The sequence below is a fragment of the Myodes glareolus genome, chromosome 1, assembly GCF_982192425.1.
Source record: "Myodes glareolus chromosome 1, mMyoGla1.1, whole genome shotgun sequence".
Lineage (NCBI taxonomy): Eukaryota > Metazoa > Chordata > Mammalia > Rodentia > Cricetidae > Myodes > Myodes glareolus.
This window is the reverse complement of record NC_142026.1, coordinates 133493046-133510323: the sequence shown is the minus strand read 5'-3', so window position 1 is coordinate 133510323 and position 17278 is coordinate 133493046. Positions and strand designations below refer to the sequence as shown.

Below are 17278 nucleotides of genomic sequence, written 5' to 3'. Positions count from 1 at the left end.
GGCACATGCCTTTAATCCCAGCACTCAGGAGGCAGAGGCAGGCAAAACTTTGTGAGTTCGAGGCCAGTCTTGTCTATAAGAGCTAGTTGCAGGACAGGCTCCAAAGCTACAAAGAAACACTGTCTTGAAAAACAAAAAACAAAAACCAAACAAACAAAAATTACAACCCAGTTCATTTTCACATAGACAACCAATGTTTCCTATTCTAACCCTTCTAGTGTTGTGTATGCTATTTGGCAGGAAGATTAGAGTCTGGACCATTAAGCAGATGTCCTGATCAGGTAAGGATACTGAGGTGGGAAAATTGGAGATCGTCTTGGAGGATGATGGGCAAGATTTCTGTGTGTCTTCTGCAGGGTCTGGGATGAGCCAAGAATCACGAACAGACTTGCAGGAGTTGACTTGCTTATTATCGGTTATTTTATACAAGCAGATTACTCAGCGAGACCCCTTTTTTGTTTCTTAGAGTGAAAACCCACAAATCCTTAGAAGTTCCAAATACCCGAGGGGGGTGCCCCCTGTTTACCGCCACTGGCTCTGTGTCAAGGAGGTGGCAAGTTTGTGCGGGACCCGTGACTCTCAATCCTCTCCTCCTCCTTGATCAATGCCTGAATCTCCCTTGTGTGCATCCTGGACTTGCAATGACTTCGTGGCCTTGTCCCAGCCTGGAGGACTACCTACCTACTTCCTGGTTCCCTGCTGCGGAGTATTTTAACATCCCAGTGACTGGCAGATCGCTCCTGGTGCCTCCTGGTGGCTTATGAGAACCCACTGATGCATATATATATCCCAAGACTTGGGGTAGCAATGTACTCAGTGAAAAGCTATGCCCTAATTTCTTGTTCAGCCAGGAGTGGTCACGTGAGTTCACATTGATCATGGAGAAATCAGGGGCCTCTGGGGGCGCTCTCTCTGGCAGCAGGCTCCTTCCCTTAGCTTTCCTTCCTGGAATGTGGCTTTGATGCTGGAACCAAAGAGCCTCTCTTATGACCATGAAAGCTTTTGAGAAAGGCAGAAGGGGATCAGGAGGAGGTCTGTACTTGCACTGATGACATCACACTGACTCTTCACTGCTCATCTCTACTTATTTTGCAGAACCTAGAGGAAAGTTCATTTTCTAAGTCACTACTATTTGGGCATATATATGTATATATGTATGTATGCATGTACAGATGCAAAGGAGTGGTTGGGGGTGGGGCTGGATTTCTGCATTGCTTTTCAGTTGCATCTACATGAAAAAGCTGAGACTCAAGGCTTTAGGAAAGCCACTTTCTTATTAAATGTGTACACACACACACACACACACATGCACACACACACACACGTGTGCACACACACACAGAGAACATGTTTGTTGATCCTTTTCTTCCTACTCCTTTTTGGTCTAGACAATCTCTCTCATAAAGATTAAAGTTTATATTTTATGTAATTGGCAGGTTTTTAAATATAATTTATTTGACTTTAATTTATGTTCATTGTTGTGAGGGTGTCAGATCCCCTGGAACTGGACATATAGACAGTTATGAACTTCCATGTGGTTGCTGGGAATTGAACCTGGGACCTCTGGAGGAGCAACTAAACTATCTCTTCAGTTCCCAATTGACAGTTTTTAAAATTCATTTCAGGTATAAGATCAATTCTCTATGCACTGATTAGCTCATGGCAGGCTCTTAACAAGCACACAACTCTCTGAAAATATGAAAGGCTATGGACAGAGTCAGGACTTTGAGTCTACTGAGAGTTTTAAGTTCTTTACTGTTTTTTTCTATGACAAAACATTTGACTCTCATGAAATATATGTTCATGGTGTTCTGAAAAATTGGTTAACGAGACGTAAGCCTTCTTATTCTTTCTTCCGGAGCCTAAGTGAGACAGCTTATTTATCTAGAATTTACCCATTTATCTAGAATTTCAAGGCATGTCTACTTGACATGTCCTCTGTCATGAGGACTCCTTTATTCTCTCCAACACTTAAAATATCCAGACAAACTATGAGCTGTTAATTCATATCTCTGTCATGTGAATGAGTTTAAGATTTCATCAACTGATAGTAAGAAAGCTTTGCAACAACCCGGGAGACGCATGCATCTTCCAATCCCGGTCTTCCATCTCTGTTATTTTTAATTGCTGGATTAATGCACCAAGAAGTTATTTTTAAAAATTTATGGGGCCGCATCATTGGAGTCACATCCCATGGCGATAGAGGATTTGCATGTGTTGGTTATTTGAGAGAAAACAACACATTATTTACTATTTCAGTGAAAACTTACTGAGAGGAGGGAGAAATAGGAGAGACAGGAAAGCGGGAACAGAAAGGGAGTGGAGGGAAGGGAAGGCATTTGAGAAAGGGAAGGGCTTGCATAGAGAACAAGGATTGGGGCGGATATGAAAAGGAGAGGAAGAGCGAGGAAAATGGGGGAAGGGGAGCTAGATTTGAGGAAATAATCAAGAGACTTATATGAACTAATGTGGAAAACAGCAGATAGTGTCGTATAGACAGACCTCTAGAACAGGTGAAGGAGACCACGGGGAATTAGAATTTATTCATAGTTCTCTTCCTTTTGGATAAGAACGTGGTAGGTTTTCACAACCAAAGCACTTAATGCAGAAACATAAACATCGATTTAATTTAGGCTCAGTTTCAGAATGATTTTGAGGTATTAACTAGAAAATATATCCAACATTATTTCTCTTTGTTTTCTTCTTACTTGAAGAACTCAATGTCCTGAAGTGTGTTCTGGTGTAGAGGAACTCACTTGGGAAAGGTCTGGCATCATATCCAGGTAGACCCCGGACACCTGCGAGTGAGCTCTAACCTGAAGCCATTGCTGGGAAGCAGGTGTTCCAGGCCCAAAGAGGATGTTGAGGAGGCTCATCTCTGCACTGGAACATGCAGAAGTCTGGGTTGGAGAGGCCCCTGAAGCCTCTGAAAGGTTCCATCCCAGCGATTCCTGGAGACGTCACCCAGTCCTGTACCCAGGACACCTATTGCAACTTGGATACATTCATTTCTTGCTGTTGGTCTAGAGAGGGTCCAGGCCCAGGGTGAGACGCACACTAAGGCTCACCCACGCAGATGGTGGTGGAACATGGCTTGCAGAACGGGGTTTGCATCTTCTTTGGCAGTTACATGCTGCACCTCTGAATGTCCTTAGACCTTGTCTGAACCCATCAAAGACCCTGGGTGACACAGGCAAAGACTTAACAGACTTGGAGGTGAGGGTCATCTTGAGAGACTTGCTGGGTGGGAACAGGTATCTAGCACTTTGCCAGCGCAGGGTAGGATGTAGCATACAGCTAAAGAATCATAACCAAAGCCGGAACAAACATTTCTCACATGGGCGCAGCATGACACTGCGCTGATTGTTCCCGGCGCAGAGTGGCCTGTCATCCTGTCCACTCAGAAGCAGCTCCAGACCAGGGTGGTCTGGCTAAATCCAACCTTCAAGTGCTTGAGAGGCCCATGGTCTCTGGAGCATTCCTGGGAGAATGGAAAGCAGATAAAATTTTACCCCCACCCTCACCCCCCATTGGTGTTAATGGCCCAAGTCTGACAGCATACTGAAATATTCATCTTATTTTTTTTTCTAGCTAGCATTCAATCGATTGCTAACTCTCTAGAAGCATTTAGAAATGTCAAGGTGTACTCAGCCACATTAGATGGACCCAGTTAATGGGAAATGCAAACCACTCCCCCCTGTTACTGAAGTGGGGGCCTCCAGAGCCAGAATCACTTATTTCCATAGAGGAAAAGGCTGTGGACGTTTTGTCGGTTTTACAATCTCATTTGTGTTAGCACGTTGTCTCATTCATGCTAGCCTCTCCTTTGAGCCTGAATAGTCTTTATTCATCTTCTCCAACTTCCCCAAACCTCTATTTGATAAATGATGTCACATATGTATAGAGGATGGCGTTAGAACTGGGTATCTGATAAGTATATTCATTTTTTAGTTTCCTTATGGGATTGGGTCCCATGGCAACCCCCAGTCTATAGATGCTCAGGTCTCTTATGTAAAATTGCACAGTGTTTGCATATAGAGTGTGCACACACCTTTCTGTAGATACCGAATCATCTCTGGTGTAGTTGAATTGAGAATCTCACAGTGTGGTGCTATGGAATCGTATTTAGGGGCTATGACAAGGAGAGACATCTACACAAGTCAGGGTAGATACCCACCCCAAGTATTTTTAATTGTGGCTGATTGAATCCAGAGATGAAGAGGAGGAAACAGAGAGCCAGCTGTTTTAATTGACTTATCTGCCACACTATCATTGCATCCTGGATTTTTTTTAAATGAAGTTGTTGAAAGAGGGGTTGGATACAGGAATTTGGCAACAACTATATTAGGGGTGCCAGTGGCTGGGCTCCACAGACAAGCCTCTCCCCCAGCCCATGGAATCTGGGAAAAGACCAGGCCACATTTGATCCCAGGGTCAGGGTGAGTCTGAGCCAGGATTTCCTTTCTCATCACTCTAGCCCTCTCGGGAGCAGCGGGGAGGCAGTGGTGGTTGAGAAGGGGTAGGGGGGCTCTTGTGGGGAGTCTCTTTGTTTGCAGGCCGAGCCTTTGACTGTGTGCGGGGTTATCACAGAAAAGCTCTGTCTAGATTACAGATGATTAGGGGCTCTGGAAAACTACACAACGAAAACCGGCTACATAGAATTCACCTCCAATCTCTCTACCGCTACGGGGTGTAATAGTAAAGGCCACTCAAAGATGCCCCAAGAAGACATCTGCAGCCATTTTCGGCCGTGACCATGAGACCTGGATGGAACTGCTTTAATCCTGAGTAAAACTCTCTCTCTTTTCTTGAGTTAGTGAGAAATGTTCCTTGCTCTGAGATGGCCGGAAGGCTCTGTGAATTGGGTATGGGATGTGGCGTTGGGGAAGAAGGCTGGAGAGAGCAGTGGTGAGCTCCTTGCAGCCGCTGTCAGATCAGTCTGGCTCCCTAGGATGCTGTTCCCTTCCGGAAGACAGGTGAAGCGAAGCAGCCATCTCAGAGTCATCATCCTGTGTGTTCAGCTTAGAGCACAAGCTACGTAACCTCAGATCCAGCATGGCGCCAGTGTTGCTTCACAAGGGGTCGCGAAGTGTCTGTAAGGTTCTGCAACACCCCAGCATCACACAGACTGAGAAGAGAGCCAGACAACAACCCTTCTCCTGGGTACCCTTCCCTTCACCTACTGCACATAATAGCCGTGTGGGTGGCTTTAAGTGTAGAGCAAACCCTGATAAGCCTGTTTTATAAACAGACCCTGAAGGGGAGGGTGCCAAGGGTTGGGGACTATTGGCAAGCTCAGCTCCCACCCAGGAAGCCACCTGGTAATCCCACATTCCTAAAATCTGAATTTTGGCTGTGCTGAATTATTCCTTTCCAAAGATATTGTAAACAAACAAACAAATAAACGACTATTTGTATATAAGTTGTAAGGACAATTGTATACAGATCAAAAAAATAGCAGAGGAGTCATTTTATTGGCTATCCACAGGATGTTTACCACACAGGAGGCGAGGACTGCCAAGTGGTGGCACAACACCCCATCTAAGCTCTGACAGAAGGTTAAATGTCTGTCCCTGGCAGGATGGGCCCCAGTAACCCTCTGCAGCTAAGTCCACGCAGGATGGCATCGTCCTTTGTGCTCAGTCTGTCGCTCTGGAAAGTTTCACAAGATTAAAAAGAAGGAAAGGAAGGAAAACAGAGAAAGCAGCGTGTCTTCTGGAATACCACCACTGTAGCACAAGTGTGGCATGCAAACCCAGGTCTGGTCGGCCTTTCCCGTTAGGAGTTTTGTTTTGTTTTGTTGTAACGAACAAATGGAACGGCCTGTCAATTTCAATTAGTAGCGTTACATTAAGTGCAATTTCAGTCTGGCCGCCAGTGACGAAAACCTTCCTCGTGTCTGTCCCAAGAGCAGCCGACAGAGGGTGCTGCATCCACGCAGCCTCTTTCATTCCAGGCTCCTCCAGAGGAGCCTCCCTTCCCTGGCCCACCTGGCAGATTCCAAACAAAATGTCCACTTGGCTAGGTCCATTGTTTTCTTTCCGTTTGTTGTCACCCGTGGTCCCACGGCTGGCCATGCAGGTCACACGGAGCTGAGTTTCACTAAGCCCCGCACGGAGTCTTCGTGCAGAGAGTCCTGGCTGGCCAGGCCCAGCATATGCATGGTGCGGCTATGTGTCAGGGGGCTGCCTGCCCCCAGCATCCTTGGCGGTGAGGGTGCCTCATCCGGAGTCAGAAACTGGTGGCCCCCGTGTTCGTCCTTCAGGGGCATAATGTCCGAGAGCGTGGCCTCGGTGGCAAGGTTGGGCATGGAGGAGGGTGGCGTGGGCTGACCCAGGGTCAGGCTAGCACACGGGGTGCCCAAGCCTGGCTTCCCAGGCATATGCAGCTCTTCGCTGGTGAGGCTGGGCTCGCTCTGAAGCAGAGGAGTGGCTGCGGCCTGCAAAACGAATTTGGTGCTCTGAATGCACTGGTCTTGGTCGCACTGGAGAGCAGCAGGAGCCAGCAAAAAGAAGGTAGAGAGAGGCAGGGAAGGGAGAGGGTGAGACAGGGGCGGGAGGGTGTGGGAGAAGAGAAACCGTTAGTGACTTGTCAGTAAAGCAGAGGCAAGGAGCAGACATCCGGAGAAATGTCACATACAAATCTGAGGGGCTGAATAGAGGGCGCTGATGAGCGGGCACTCACTGGTGGGCCTCCAGGGTGCAATGTCAGCTCTCAGCTATGGCACTCATGGCCTTCATTCACAACTTAAAGGATGCCATTTAAAAATAATCCTGAAAAAGAGTCACAGGATTTTCCCACCCTCAGCCGTAGAGACCACTGCTTCTGGTAAGTTGAGAACTTTTGTTTTTGTGTATGTATCTGTAAGTGGTGTACATGTAAGTGTGTATACATATATGTGCATATGTTTGTATGTGCCCCTGTGTGTGGGGGGGGAGTTGAAATCAGGTACCTTCCCCCATAGCGCATATACTGAGGCAGAGTTTCTCTCTTGAACCCGGGATGTACCAATTTGATTAGTCTAGCTGGCAGGCTTATTCCAGCGACCCATTTCTGCCCCCCCCCCCCGTGTGCGGGGATTACAGGTGGCTGACGTCACAGAGTAGTGAGACACACTTCTGGTTTGTGAGACGGGGATCCCAGTTGCTCTGCCCACCTTGGCTTTGAAGTGTGTAGATGTTTGAGAAGCCAGAAGCCACTGCACAGAACATGGGAACCCTAAACTCCATCCTGCCCGGAGCCTCAGAGTCAGAAGGCAGCTTCCCAACAGCAAGGAGAAGGAATGAGTGTGGATCACACTACTAGCTGGGGAACAAGCGTACTTCCTCTGTTTAAATAGGAAGGACTAGGGCACACAGGGGCTGCGGGGCTTTTTCAAGACCTCACAGCTAGATGGCTCCAGTGTTGAGGCTGGGTCCATTGACTGCAAACCAACAACAACTACATATGGTGCTTGGTAAATATTGGCTTTATCTGGCTCAGTCTTCCCTGATTAGAACCACACACTAATAGCCCTGTTACTACCAATTGGCACAGGCAGATGTGCCATTCATCACCGGCAACCCAGAAGCAGCCAACAGGAACACGTACAAAGCAACCTTAATGGGGGCAGCGAGAGCAACTGCCTGAGACCGCAAATGTCTATTCATCCCCTGCTGTGCGCACCCTTCCTGGAGCACACCTTTGTCAAGTTCCCTCCATCTAAGCCTAGATGGGAAGGCTGAGGGCTGCAGAAGCTGAAAGCCCCTGGCTTCAGGGCTGGATCCAAATTCAAGGGGGGCTCTGGGTGATGACATAGCATTGAGGGTGGGGAGTCTTGTTTCATCCCAGTCAATGGAATCTCAAAGAAACAAGGAGGCAGGGATGTGAAGATACAAACATCACTTTGCTGGCTTAAACAACAGCCTGTGGCCTGGAGGTGGGGCACCATGAAGCCAAGAAAGCTGAGGCTCGGGGCCTCTTGTGGGCATTGCTTCCTTGTGAGATCACATTCTTTGCATATATGTTTTCTCTTTGTCACAGAGGTTCTCTGGAGCAGTGCAGGGACCTCTCCTGTGATTCCCCCCTCCTTTTTTTTTTTTTTTTTTTTTTTTTTACCAGGTGGACTGGGCTTGCAAAAAAAGAAAAAAATGCCACTGGTTGGAACTTTGTTGAAATGCTTAATGGTGACACTTGGTGCCATCTGGTCTGTGGAGAGCCTCAGCTGCTAAAATGTTTGCTGTGGGAACAGTAGGGCCGGAGTATGATTCCCAAAACCCATGTTAAAAGAAAGGTCAAAAGAAAGGGAGGAAGGAAGGAAGGAGCCAGGCGCGGCAGCATATACTTGCAATCCCAATGCTAGGAAGACAGAGACGGTGAATTCTCAGGACTGACTGCAATCCAGACTACTTGATGAGTTCCAGGCCAGTGAAAGACTCTTTCAGAAACAAGGTGGCAGCGCTGGCAGAACACCACCTGAGGCTGACCTCTGGGGTCCACATCCACCCCACCCCGCTCCCGCTGTACCCTACATACACATGGACACGGACAAATGCGCACATCTGCAGAAAGTCACTCCAAGTAAGAGATCCTGACTTCTACACACAGGAAAAAAAACAAAACAAAACACCTTTATGTGCATTGGTGTTTTGTCTGCATGTGTATCTGTGTGAGGATGTCAGTCTTAAAGTCACAACAGATGTGAGCTGCCATGTGGGTACTGGGACTTGAACGTGGGGCCTCTGGAAGAGCAGTCAGTGCTCTTAACCACTGAGCCATCTCTCCAGTGCCCACACATTGTTTAAACGTCTAAAAGGATGGGTAGGCATAGCTGTGAATACTCCCCGATTGCAGTCTGTGTTCACAGGCCTCCTTAGCCTGTGTAACTCCTCCCTGCTTTGTATGGTTCCAGTAAGCATAGGTTTGGGGCGATGAGCCTCAGGGTCCTGCTGCCCCATGTCTCTGAAAACCATCTGACTCATTCAGGGGGCACTCAGGACTCAACTCTGCCAGCAGAGTACAGCCTATATCCCTGTTTTATTGACTAGAACAAGGGACAGGGTGGGGCCTCATCGGATTCTAACCGGTGATCACAGGAAGGCTCTGCACACTGCAGTTTATAATTTCCATACTATAAATAGTATCTGCCGTGAGCATCTCCTTCGAGAACTTGAATAAAATGAATTAGGACTATGCAGAACTGTAATTGTACTGTGTGCGCGTGTGCGCGCGCACACACACACACACAGACAGACACACAGAGACACACACACACTACATTTTTTTTTCAGGTCAGATTTTTTCTCCATTTATCATACTGTCCAAATTCTAAGGATGATGGTTGGATGAACTGTCATCGTTGTGAATGAATTTGAGAATATTATAGGTTTGGAAAGCAGCCAGTGTTTTCAGGGTTTCTATGGAGACGCCCAATAAAAAATATCCTCACTTCCTTTTTTTTTTAAACTTTTGGTTCTAATTTCTATTTCCTCTTGTTGATTAAAAAAGCTTTCTTAAAGTTTTATTTATCTATTTTTTTTTGTGGTGTGTGTGAGAGTGAAAGAGAGAGGGGAGGGGAGGGGAGGGAGGGAGAGAGGGAGGGAGGGAGGGAGGGAGGGAGGGAGGGAGGACAAAGGATAACGTTTAGGAGCCCATGCTCTCCTTCCACCCTGTGGGTACTGGGACTCAAACCCAGAAGTCCTCAGGCTTGGCTGCAGGTGGCTTTAACGGTTAAGTCATCTTGCAGCCCCCACTTTTGTTGATATTTATATCTAATTTTCTTACTCTCTGTCCCTACATAGTCTACTTATTGTCCCTCCATGTTTTTCTTTGATAGATTCTTCCCCTTGCATTTCTTCTTGTTTTCTTTTTCTTCTCATCTATTCTCCCCCTCTTTCCTCTCTCCCCTCTCCTCCCCCTTTCTCTCTCTCTTCCTCCCCCCCTCTCTCACGCACCAAATGCACGCTCTCCTTGCTCCCCTTGAGCCACTTCCTGTCCCTCTGCTTTTCTAGTTTTCCTTTTGAGGCCTTCTGACCTTCCAGCAGTAGAGGGCGCTATGATTGCTTGCGTGTTTCTCTCCGAGTTTGGTGGTTCTGCATCTAAGGTATATTTGAATTTATCTAACAGGTTACATAATTTTAAGAGAAAAGTGCCCCGATTTATGATGGTGACAGTTCGTCCGCATGAAGAGCATATGTTAAAAAAAACTACTATTCTCATTTTCAGAATAATCATTTAAAAAGGACTTCATTAATCAAACACTGGTTATAGCATATGAAATTACTGGACTTTTTTATATTAAAAATTGGTCAGATACTCAAGGGGGACAGAGTAGAAGTTGACTGTGTGTGAGTGTCTTCCAGCAGACCTTTGTATCTGGAGTGCTGGGACTTTTGCTCTGAGTCACAGTCCAAAGGCAGTGTCCATGTTTACACGGTGAAGAAATTATTTATGGTTTCAGATGTTCCGGTGTCATTAGATTATGTTAGATGTGATCTAATGCCAATCACATTAGATGAGCATTTAGTGCTTCAATATGAAGACACCACGGAGGGCCAGCGAGCTGGCTCAGTGGGTAAAGGTGTTTGCTGCCAAGTCTGAAGACCCGAGCTCCTGCTCAGACCCCACATGATAGAAGGAGTGAGCTGACTCCCATAGATGTCCTTGGACCTCCACAAACACACCACTGGATGCACGTGTGGACATGCACACACACATGTACACACACACACACACACACACACACACACACACACTACATCAATAAATAAATGTAAAACAAAGAGAAAACCTTAAAAAACAAAAACAAAAGGTAAACCATCAGCAAGATCATTTACTCTCAATTTCTGTAGATTTTTGGGTAAAACTTGGGACAGTATTCTAGTCTGATTGACATCTTATCTGAAATAAACCCAGTATTTGGAGGAAAGTCTGAATTTTTGAAATGCTAAGAACTTTTTAGGCAGTCTAGATTTACATATACAATGGCTTAGATTCCTCGCAGCTTTCGCTTCAACTCTGTCAGAAGGACTCGAGCTGGACAGGGTTGACTTCTGCTAGGCTGTAAAGCCCTGTCCTGGGCCTTAAGGGCACACAACTGCAGTCAGAAGACCAGCACTCCTTTCAGAATCCTCCTGAAGTGCAGATTCGGGGTGAAGCAAACAAGCAACAAGTCTTAAAGTTGCTTGAGCTGCTCCCCCACAATCCGTGACTTTCCAGGCTCTGCATGGAGACACCTGCAGCTCCAGTTTAAGATTCCATTCTCTTCATCACTTCCCTTCCTTGGATACTTCTCCTTTAAGGTTACAGGCACTGGATATGAGTTTTGGTCATAGTGAATGTGTCAATTTGGACATAAAATGTCCCCTAGAACACTTGGTCCCTAGCTGGTGGTCATGTTTGGGAAGGTTGTGGAACTTTTAGGCGGTGGAGGAAGTACATCACTGGGCACAGACTTTGAGGGTCTATGACCTCTCTCCACTTCCATTTGGCTCTCTCCGCTCCCAGTCTGGCTTCCTGCTGCTGTGCCTCTCCCATCATAATGGACCCTTCCTCTGGATCTGTAATCCCGAATAAACTCTGCCTTCTAGAAGTTGCCTTTGGTCATGGCATTTTGTCACAGCAGTAGAAGAGTAGCCAATGCAGGGATCATCTCGTATGTCACTGGGAGAGTAGGCAGTGAAGGCATCTGGGCATGTGGGAGCATCTGCTGTCTCAGGTCCTCCACTCACAGACAAGACTTTTACCTTCAGGAGGGAGTGACGAGTGACGGGTATATACTCTCTCTACAAACATGACCAGAATGGCAGATGCATATGGTGGCAAATGGTGTCAGTAGAGGATGAACAATGGTAGGTTCTGAGGAAGAGGAACTCACAGGGTCAGTTCTATGGCCTAAGAAATTCCCCAAGAGCTAGCATTTGACCACAGCATAGCAGCCCTGCTGGGTGGAAAAACAGAGATGAGGTATGGGGATACCAGTGGCTGGATCTGAGGGTCAGGACATTGGAGGATACTGGACAGGGAGGGGATATAGGGAGTCGGCCATAACTCTTAGCACAGGGCTGGGATCTCTATCAGGACCTATAAGTCAGTAGCTACAACAAAGTCAAGAGTTGAATAGGGATGCTGCAGTTGAGACAGATAGGGCTGATTGGTCTCATCAATGCCCTCCATCACTGTAGTTGGCCTTCAGCTAAGACACCAACAAGGAGAAGCCTTGATAAGAACAAGAACTGTGTCCTATCCAGGCATGGTGGCACACACCTTTAATCCCAGCGCTTGGGAGGCAGAGGCAGGTGGATCTCTGTGAGCTTGAGGCCAGCCTGGTCTACACAACAAGCTCCAGGACAGTCAGGGCTGTTATATAGAGAAATCCTGTCTCAAAACAACAACAACAACGAAGACCAAAAGAGCTGTGTTCTAAGGTAAGGCAATAGCATGCTAGCAAAGCTGAAAAGTAAAGCCCCATGGATTCTCACAGTCCTGCACTAACCAAATACGACACAAGCCCATAAAATTCAAGGTGATTAACCAGCAATTCAACGACAGGCTAAAATGAGAACGGTCATTCTTCAAAAGAAGTTCATAAAGTCTAAAGTAGATACTAGGCCACCCGGAATGTCCATTGTTTAATAAAGTGTTAACAAACACACGAATAAATGGGAAAGTGTGACAGGACCGAAGGAAAATTGTGGAAGTAAAATCATAATAACTGAATTCCCTGGAGGAGCTTAGGAGTGGACTGGAGGTGCTAGAAGAAAAATTTCCGAACATCAAGAAAGATCAGAAGAAGTGGCCCTGGCAAAGAAACCGAGAGAATTTGCAGAAACACACTCAGGGCCATGGGCACCTATGCTCTGGCCTGATACTGAAAGCTCTAACATATATAATCAGAAGCCCTAGAAGAAAAGGTAGAGGACTAATGCAGAAAAAGTTACTAAAGACATACCCCAAGCAGCATCCTAGTGGTCACTTTGGACCAGTCTGGTGGATCACCTGGTATGAGCACACACAGGACGCTCCATTACACCAGCTGGAAGAGCTGCAAATAGTTTGGATTGGGGGGCATGCAGAGAGGGGTGGCTAATTGCATTTACTAGTACTGCCACTTGCCAGAGTGGAGACTGACAGCATGTGAGAGGTTATTATTTTTCTGTTAAGACGAATTACCTGATAAAGGCAACTGAAGGAGGGTTTTATTAGGTCTCACAGTTGGAAAGGGTGGTCTGTGACGCCAGGGGAGAGAGAGAGAGAGAGAGAGAGAACTGCCTTTCCATGCAGTCTAGGACCAAGCCTGGAGAATGGTGTTGCTCTCCTTTAGCATGGGTCTTCTTCAATGAACTTAACCAACAAAACCCTCAGAGGCGTGCCCAGAGGCTAAACGATCCCTACAGAACCACACACCTGGAAGCTTGTTCCCTAGGAAACCCCAGATGCAGTCAGGTGATGTCCGTTAACCCTCACAGATGGGCGTATTGACCACGTCGGAAGAGGCTGTAGATGGATCACACACAGCCTGGCTTCGTGACCGTGACAAATGAATTGTGTTCCGCAGGGTAAGCTTATAGGGTGTGACTACCACAACATCATAAAAATACCTCCATGTTGAAGCCCTGGGGTAGAGGGTTAAGAAGAGCGCTTTTTATGGGGTCAGATTGCCAAGGAGGAAACCTCAGCGCAGTCCCGGTTAGTTGTGTCACATACTTAATATTGAGGAATTTGTCTCCTCAATGGGATAATTAGCATGCTCTCACTTGGTCTCATTAACACCTCACCTTTGAGAAGATTAAATGAGATGTAAATAAATGCAAAGGATTGAGCCAAGTGGCACACAGTAATTATTGACACACAGTCATTAGTCTCAACCTCGTTCCTTCTCCCTCCCTTAGCCGCCACTACTGATAACAATTATTAGAGACTATTGTAGGCACCGGGGTTGAAGTACTGAACCAATGGCATTAAAACACACACTTACTATTACTGTTGTTCTATTACTATTATTAAAATGGGAAATTTTGTGTAGGTGTGCAGGTTCACATGTGTGTGTGTAAGTGCTTGTGTTGGGGCGTGGGTGTACATGCCAGTGCTGAAGCCGGAGGACCATGTTGGGTGTCCTGGTCTGTCACACCTTGTCTTGTTTGTTTAAGACAGGGTCTGCCATTGAAACCGGAAGTAGGCTGGAGGCCAGTAAGCCCTGGCAATCCTCCTGTTTCTATCACACAGTGCCATGGTGACAGGCATGTGTGCATGTCATGCCTGACTCTTAACATAGGTGCTGGGATCCGAACTCAGGTCCTCATGCCTGCCAGCAAGTGCTGTCCTTCTGGTCCTTCCAGCTGAGACACGATCCCGTGTAGCCCAAGCTAGCTGACTTGCTACGTAGCTGAGGATGACCTTGAATTTCTAATCCTCCTGCCTCCACCCTCAAGTGATGAAATTAGAGGGAGGCCTGAGCCACCATACCCAGTCTGAAATGCTTTTGAAATCTAAGTCAAATATCAATTCCTTGAAATTCATAGATCCCTGAAATCTGACTCTCATTCTCCTTAGAATATGAATGATGATGATAAATCTCCCCCCCCCCCCCCATAGTAGGCTTCAGGGTGGGGGGAGCACGAGGACAACCGAAAGACTCTGGGAGAAACTCATACACACTTCGACCTTCTACGTTTCTTCACCAGCGTGCAACATAGCATGGAGTTCAGAGTAGGGACTTGGGTCAAACTGTGTTTTCTTCAGGCAAACTTCCCTAAGCTCTGTACGCCCCAGATTTCTTAATCTGTAAAATGGAACCAATGCTAGTGCCAATCTTCCTGGGGTCATTGTGGAGGTCATAAGAGTGATGCATGCACCAGGCTTGGCACAGCCCATGGCAAGTCACAGCTGCTATGTCATGGAAATGGCTGACACACGTGTAGGTGGGCATGGATGGAATGAGGTGAGCAGGTGACAGCTGAGCTTAGTGCCGGTCTTGTCACACAGCTGTGTCCTCGGGCCTCAGTCCGATTGGCCTGGAACTTATGGCATGGGACCCTGAAGCCATGAAGGTATGTTCTAGGAACTGGGAGGGTGTGCTGGTTACTCTCTTTCTGTCAACTTGACAAAGATCATTTGGGAAGAGGGAACTTTAATTGAGAAAATACCTCCCTCAGGTTGGTCTAGGCAAGTCTGTAGGGCATTTTCTTGATTAGCAATGGATGTGGGAAGGCCCAGCCTACTGTGGGTGGGGCCACCTGTGGGCAAGTGATTCTGAGTTGTCTAGGAAAGCAGGTCGAACAAGCCAGGCAGCGGCATTCCTCCATGGTGTCTGCTTCAGTTCCTGCCTAAAGTTCCGTCTTAAGATGCTTTTGATCAAGGTTTTTACCACCGCAATAGAAAAAAAAAAATGAAGACAGATGGCCGATAAGAAGACTGCAGGATGGAACAGTGACAGCAGGGTGGCAAGACAGAATGGGCTGAGTTAGTGTCTTCCCTGGAAGGGGTCTGAAGGAAGGATGACTTGTTTTCTGTCTGTCAGTGCTAGGAGTCCTCGGCTCTCCCCATTCCAATATCTGTAGGATGACAACTCCTATCGACCACAAGCTCTGGGCACTGGGCGTTTTTCTTTTGTATTAAAGAGGACTGTCCCAAGCAGGACAGAGGCAGCAGGTGGGCATAGTGGCTGGAGCAAGAGAGGGGAAAGGGTACCACTGGGAATGGTGTAAGCTTTTAGAAACCTCTAAGCCCACTCCCAGTGACACAGTCCAGCAAGGCCACACCTCCTAGTCCTCTCCAAACAGTTCCACCAACTGGGGACCAAGGGTTCAGATGTATGCTCCTATGGAGACCGCTCTCATCCAAACCACCATCACTGGGATGTCTTCTAAGCTGTAATGAGAATGGAACGAGGCAGCCCTCACAAATAACAACACTTAAAAAGTTATTAGGAGAGTAAATCCTTAGTCAAGCATCACTTGATGCAGTGTGGGTCTGTACCAAATCAACTTGACTTTGCTTCAAAATAGCTTGAAGTTCACTTTACGATTCTATTAATGGATTTGCATGTTTGTTTCACATTGAGGATTAGGATACAAGATTTTTCAAATTGATTGTGAGAGCTAACTCTGTAAAATAAATCCATAAAGAGGGAAGTGATGGATTTCTTGGCAAACATCTGGGCCAGCTGCTTCTGTTTCCAAGGAACAGAGGAGAGATGCCTGCTATCTCTGCCTGCATTAGACACCAGACAGCTTGGGAGCTGTTGGGAAATGCTGGTCAGACCCTGCTGGTCTTGTTGGGCTGTGTGTGTGTGTGTGTGTGTGTGTGTGTGTGTGTGTATGATGGTGTGTAGTTGGGATGTCTGTTACAGGCAGTCTACAAATCAAATGAGAGGAATGCTCTAATAGCCCCCCAAAAAGTAACTGTGCTGCCACTCTTAAATACCATCACTAATTTTACCATACACATCACTTCCAGGGGACTGCTGGGTGTGTGTATTTGGCCCTGATGCTACTCAAAGGGAGAAAGAGCAAAGCAAACAGTAAAAGATCCGTGACCCCTGGTGGAGTCCCTTGGCTGGAGGTGCCACTCTCTCAGCTGGGAGAGTTACATGTATTTTTTTTTTTTTATGGAACGCTTCACGAATTTTTGCGTGTCATCCTTGCGCAGGGGCCATGCTAATCTTCTCTGTACAGTTCCAATTTTAGTATATGTGCTGCCGAAGCGAGCACTACATGTATTTTTTAAATAAAATAAACACCAAAATTAGGGCTGGGAAAATAGCTCCATGGTCCACCCAAGTGCAAGGACCTAAGTTTGGACCCTCAGGACCACATAAAGCTGGGCATGGTGGTGCATATCCACACGCAGGAGCAAGACAGGAGACGGAGGCAGGAGAGTGACCAGGAAATCACGGGCCAGCTGGCCTGGCATACACAGCAGTGAACAATAAGAGACACTGTCTCAAGCAAGGCGGAGGTCAGGGACCAAGAACTGAAGTTGTCTTCTGACTTCTATGTCTTCTATGTGTGTGCCATGGCATGCGTGCACCTGTACTCACACGTGTGAACACACATAAACATACATCCTCACATATACACAGAGATTAAAACAAAGACTATCCTCCAAAAAATATCCCAACTTGTCCCTCAGGGAATTATTCAATGAGTTTTTAAAATGATTTCAAGGTTGTTATTATTATTATTGTGTGTGGGTATGTGTGTACAGAACACAGCATACGTGTGGAGGTTAGAGGAAAATTTGGCAGATGTGGTTTTCTCCTTGTAGCTTTATGTGTGTTCTGGGGGCCCAACACGGGTCA

General features: G+C 46.8%; 1 protein-coding gene and 1 non-coding gene across 2 annotated transcripts in view; both read right to left on the bottom strand.

Moving 5' to 3' along the window:
- Positions 1-5455: 5455 nt before the first annotated feature.
- The window catches only part of Zdhhc14 (zDHHC palmitoyltransferase 14), a 247818-nt gene continuing 235995 nt past the window's right edge, over positions 5456-17278 (bottom strand). Inside the window, 1 exon segment of the mRNA XM_048420326.3 lies at positions 5456-6484. Coding sequence (XP_048276283.2) covers positions 6083-6484 — 402 coding nt within the window. The 3' untranslated portion in view covers positions 5456-6082.
- Positions 16580-16688, bottom strand: LOC125392435 (U6 spliceosomal RNA). Its single transcript, XR_007229515.3, has one exon. It is a non-coding gene; the product is annotated as a U6 spliceosomal RNA (small nuclear RNA).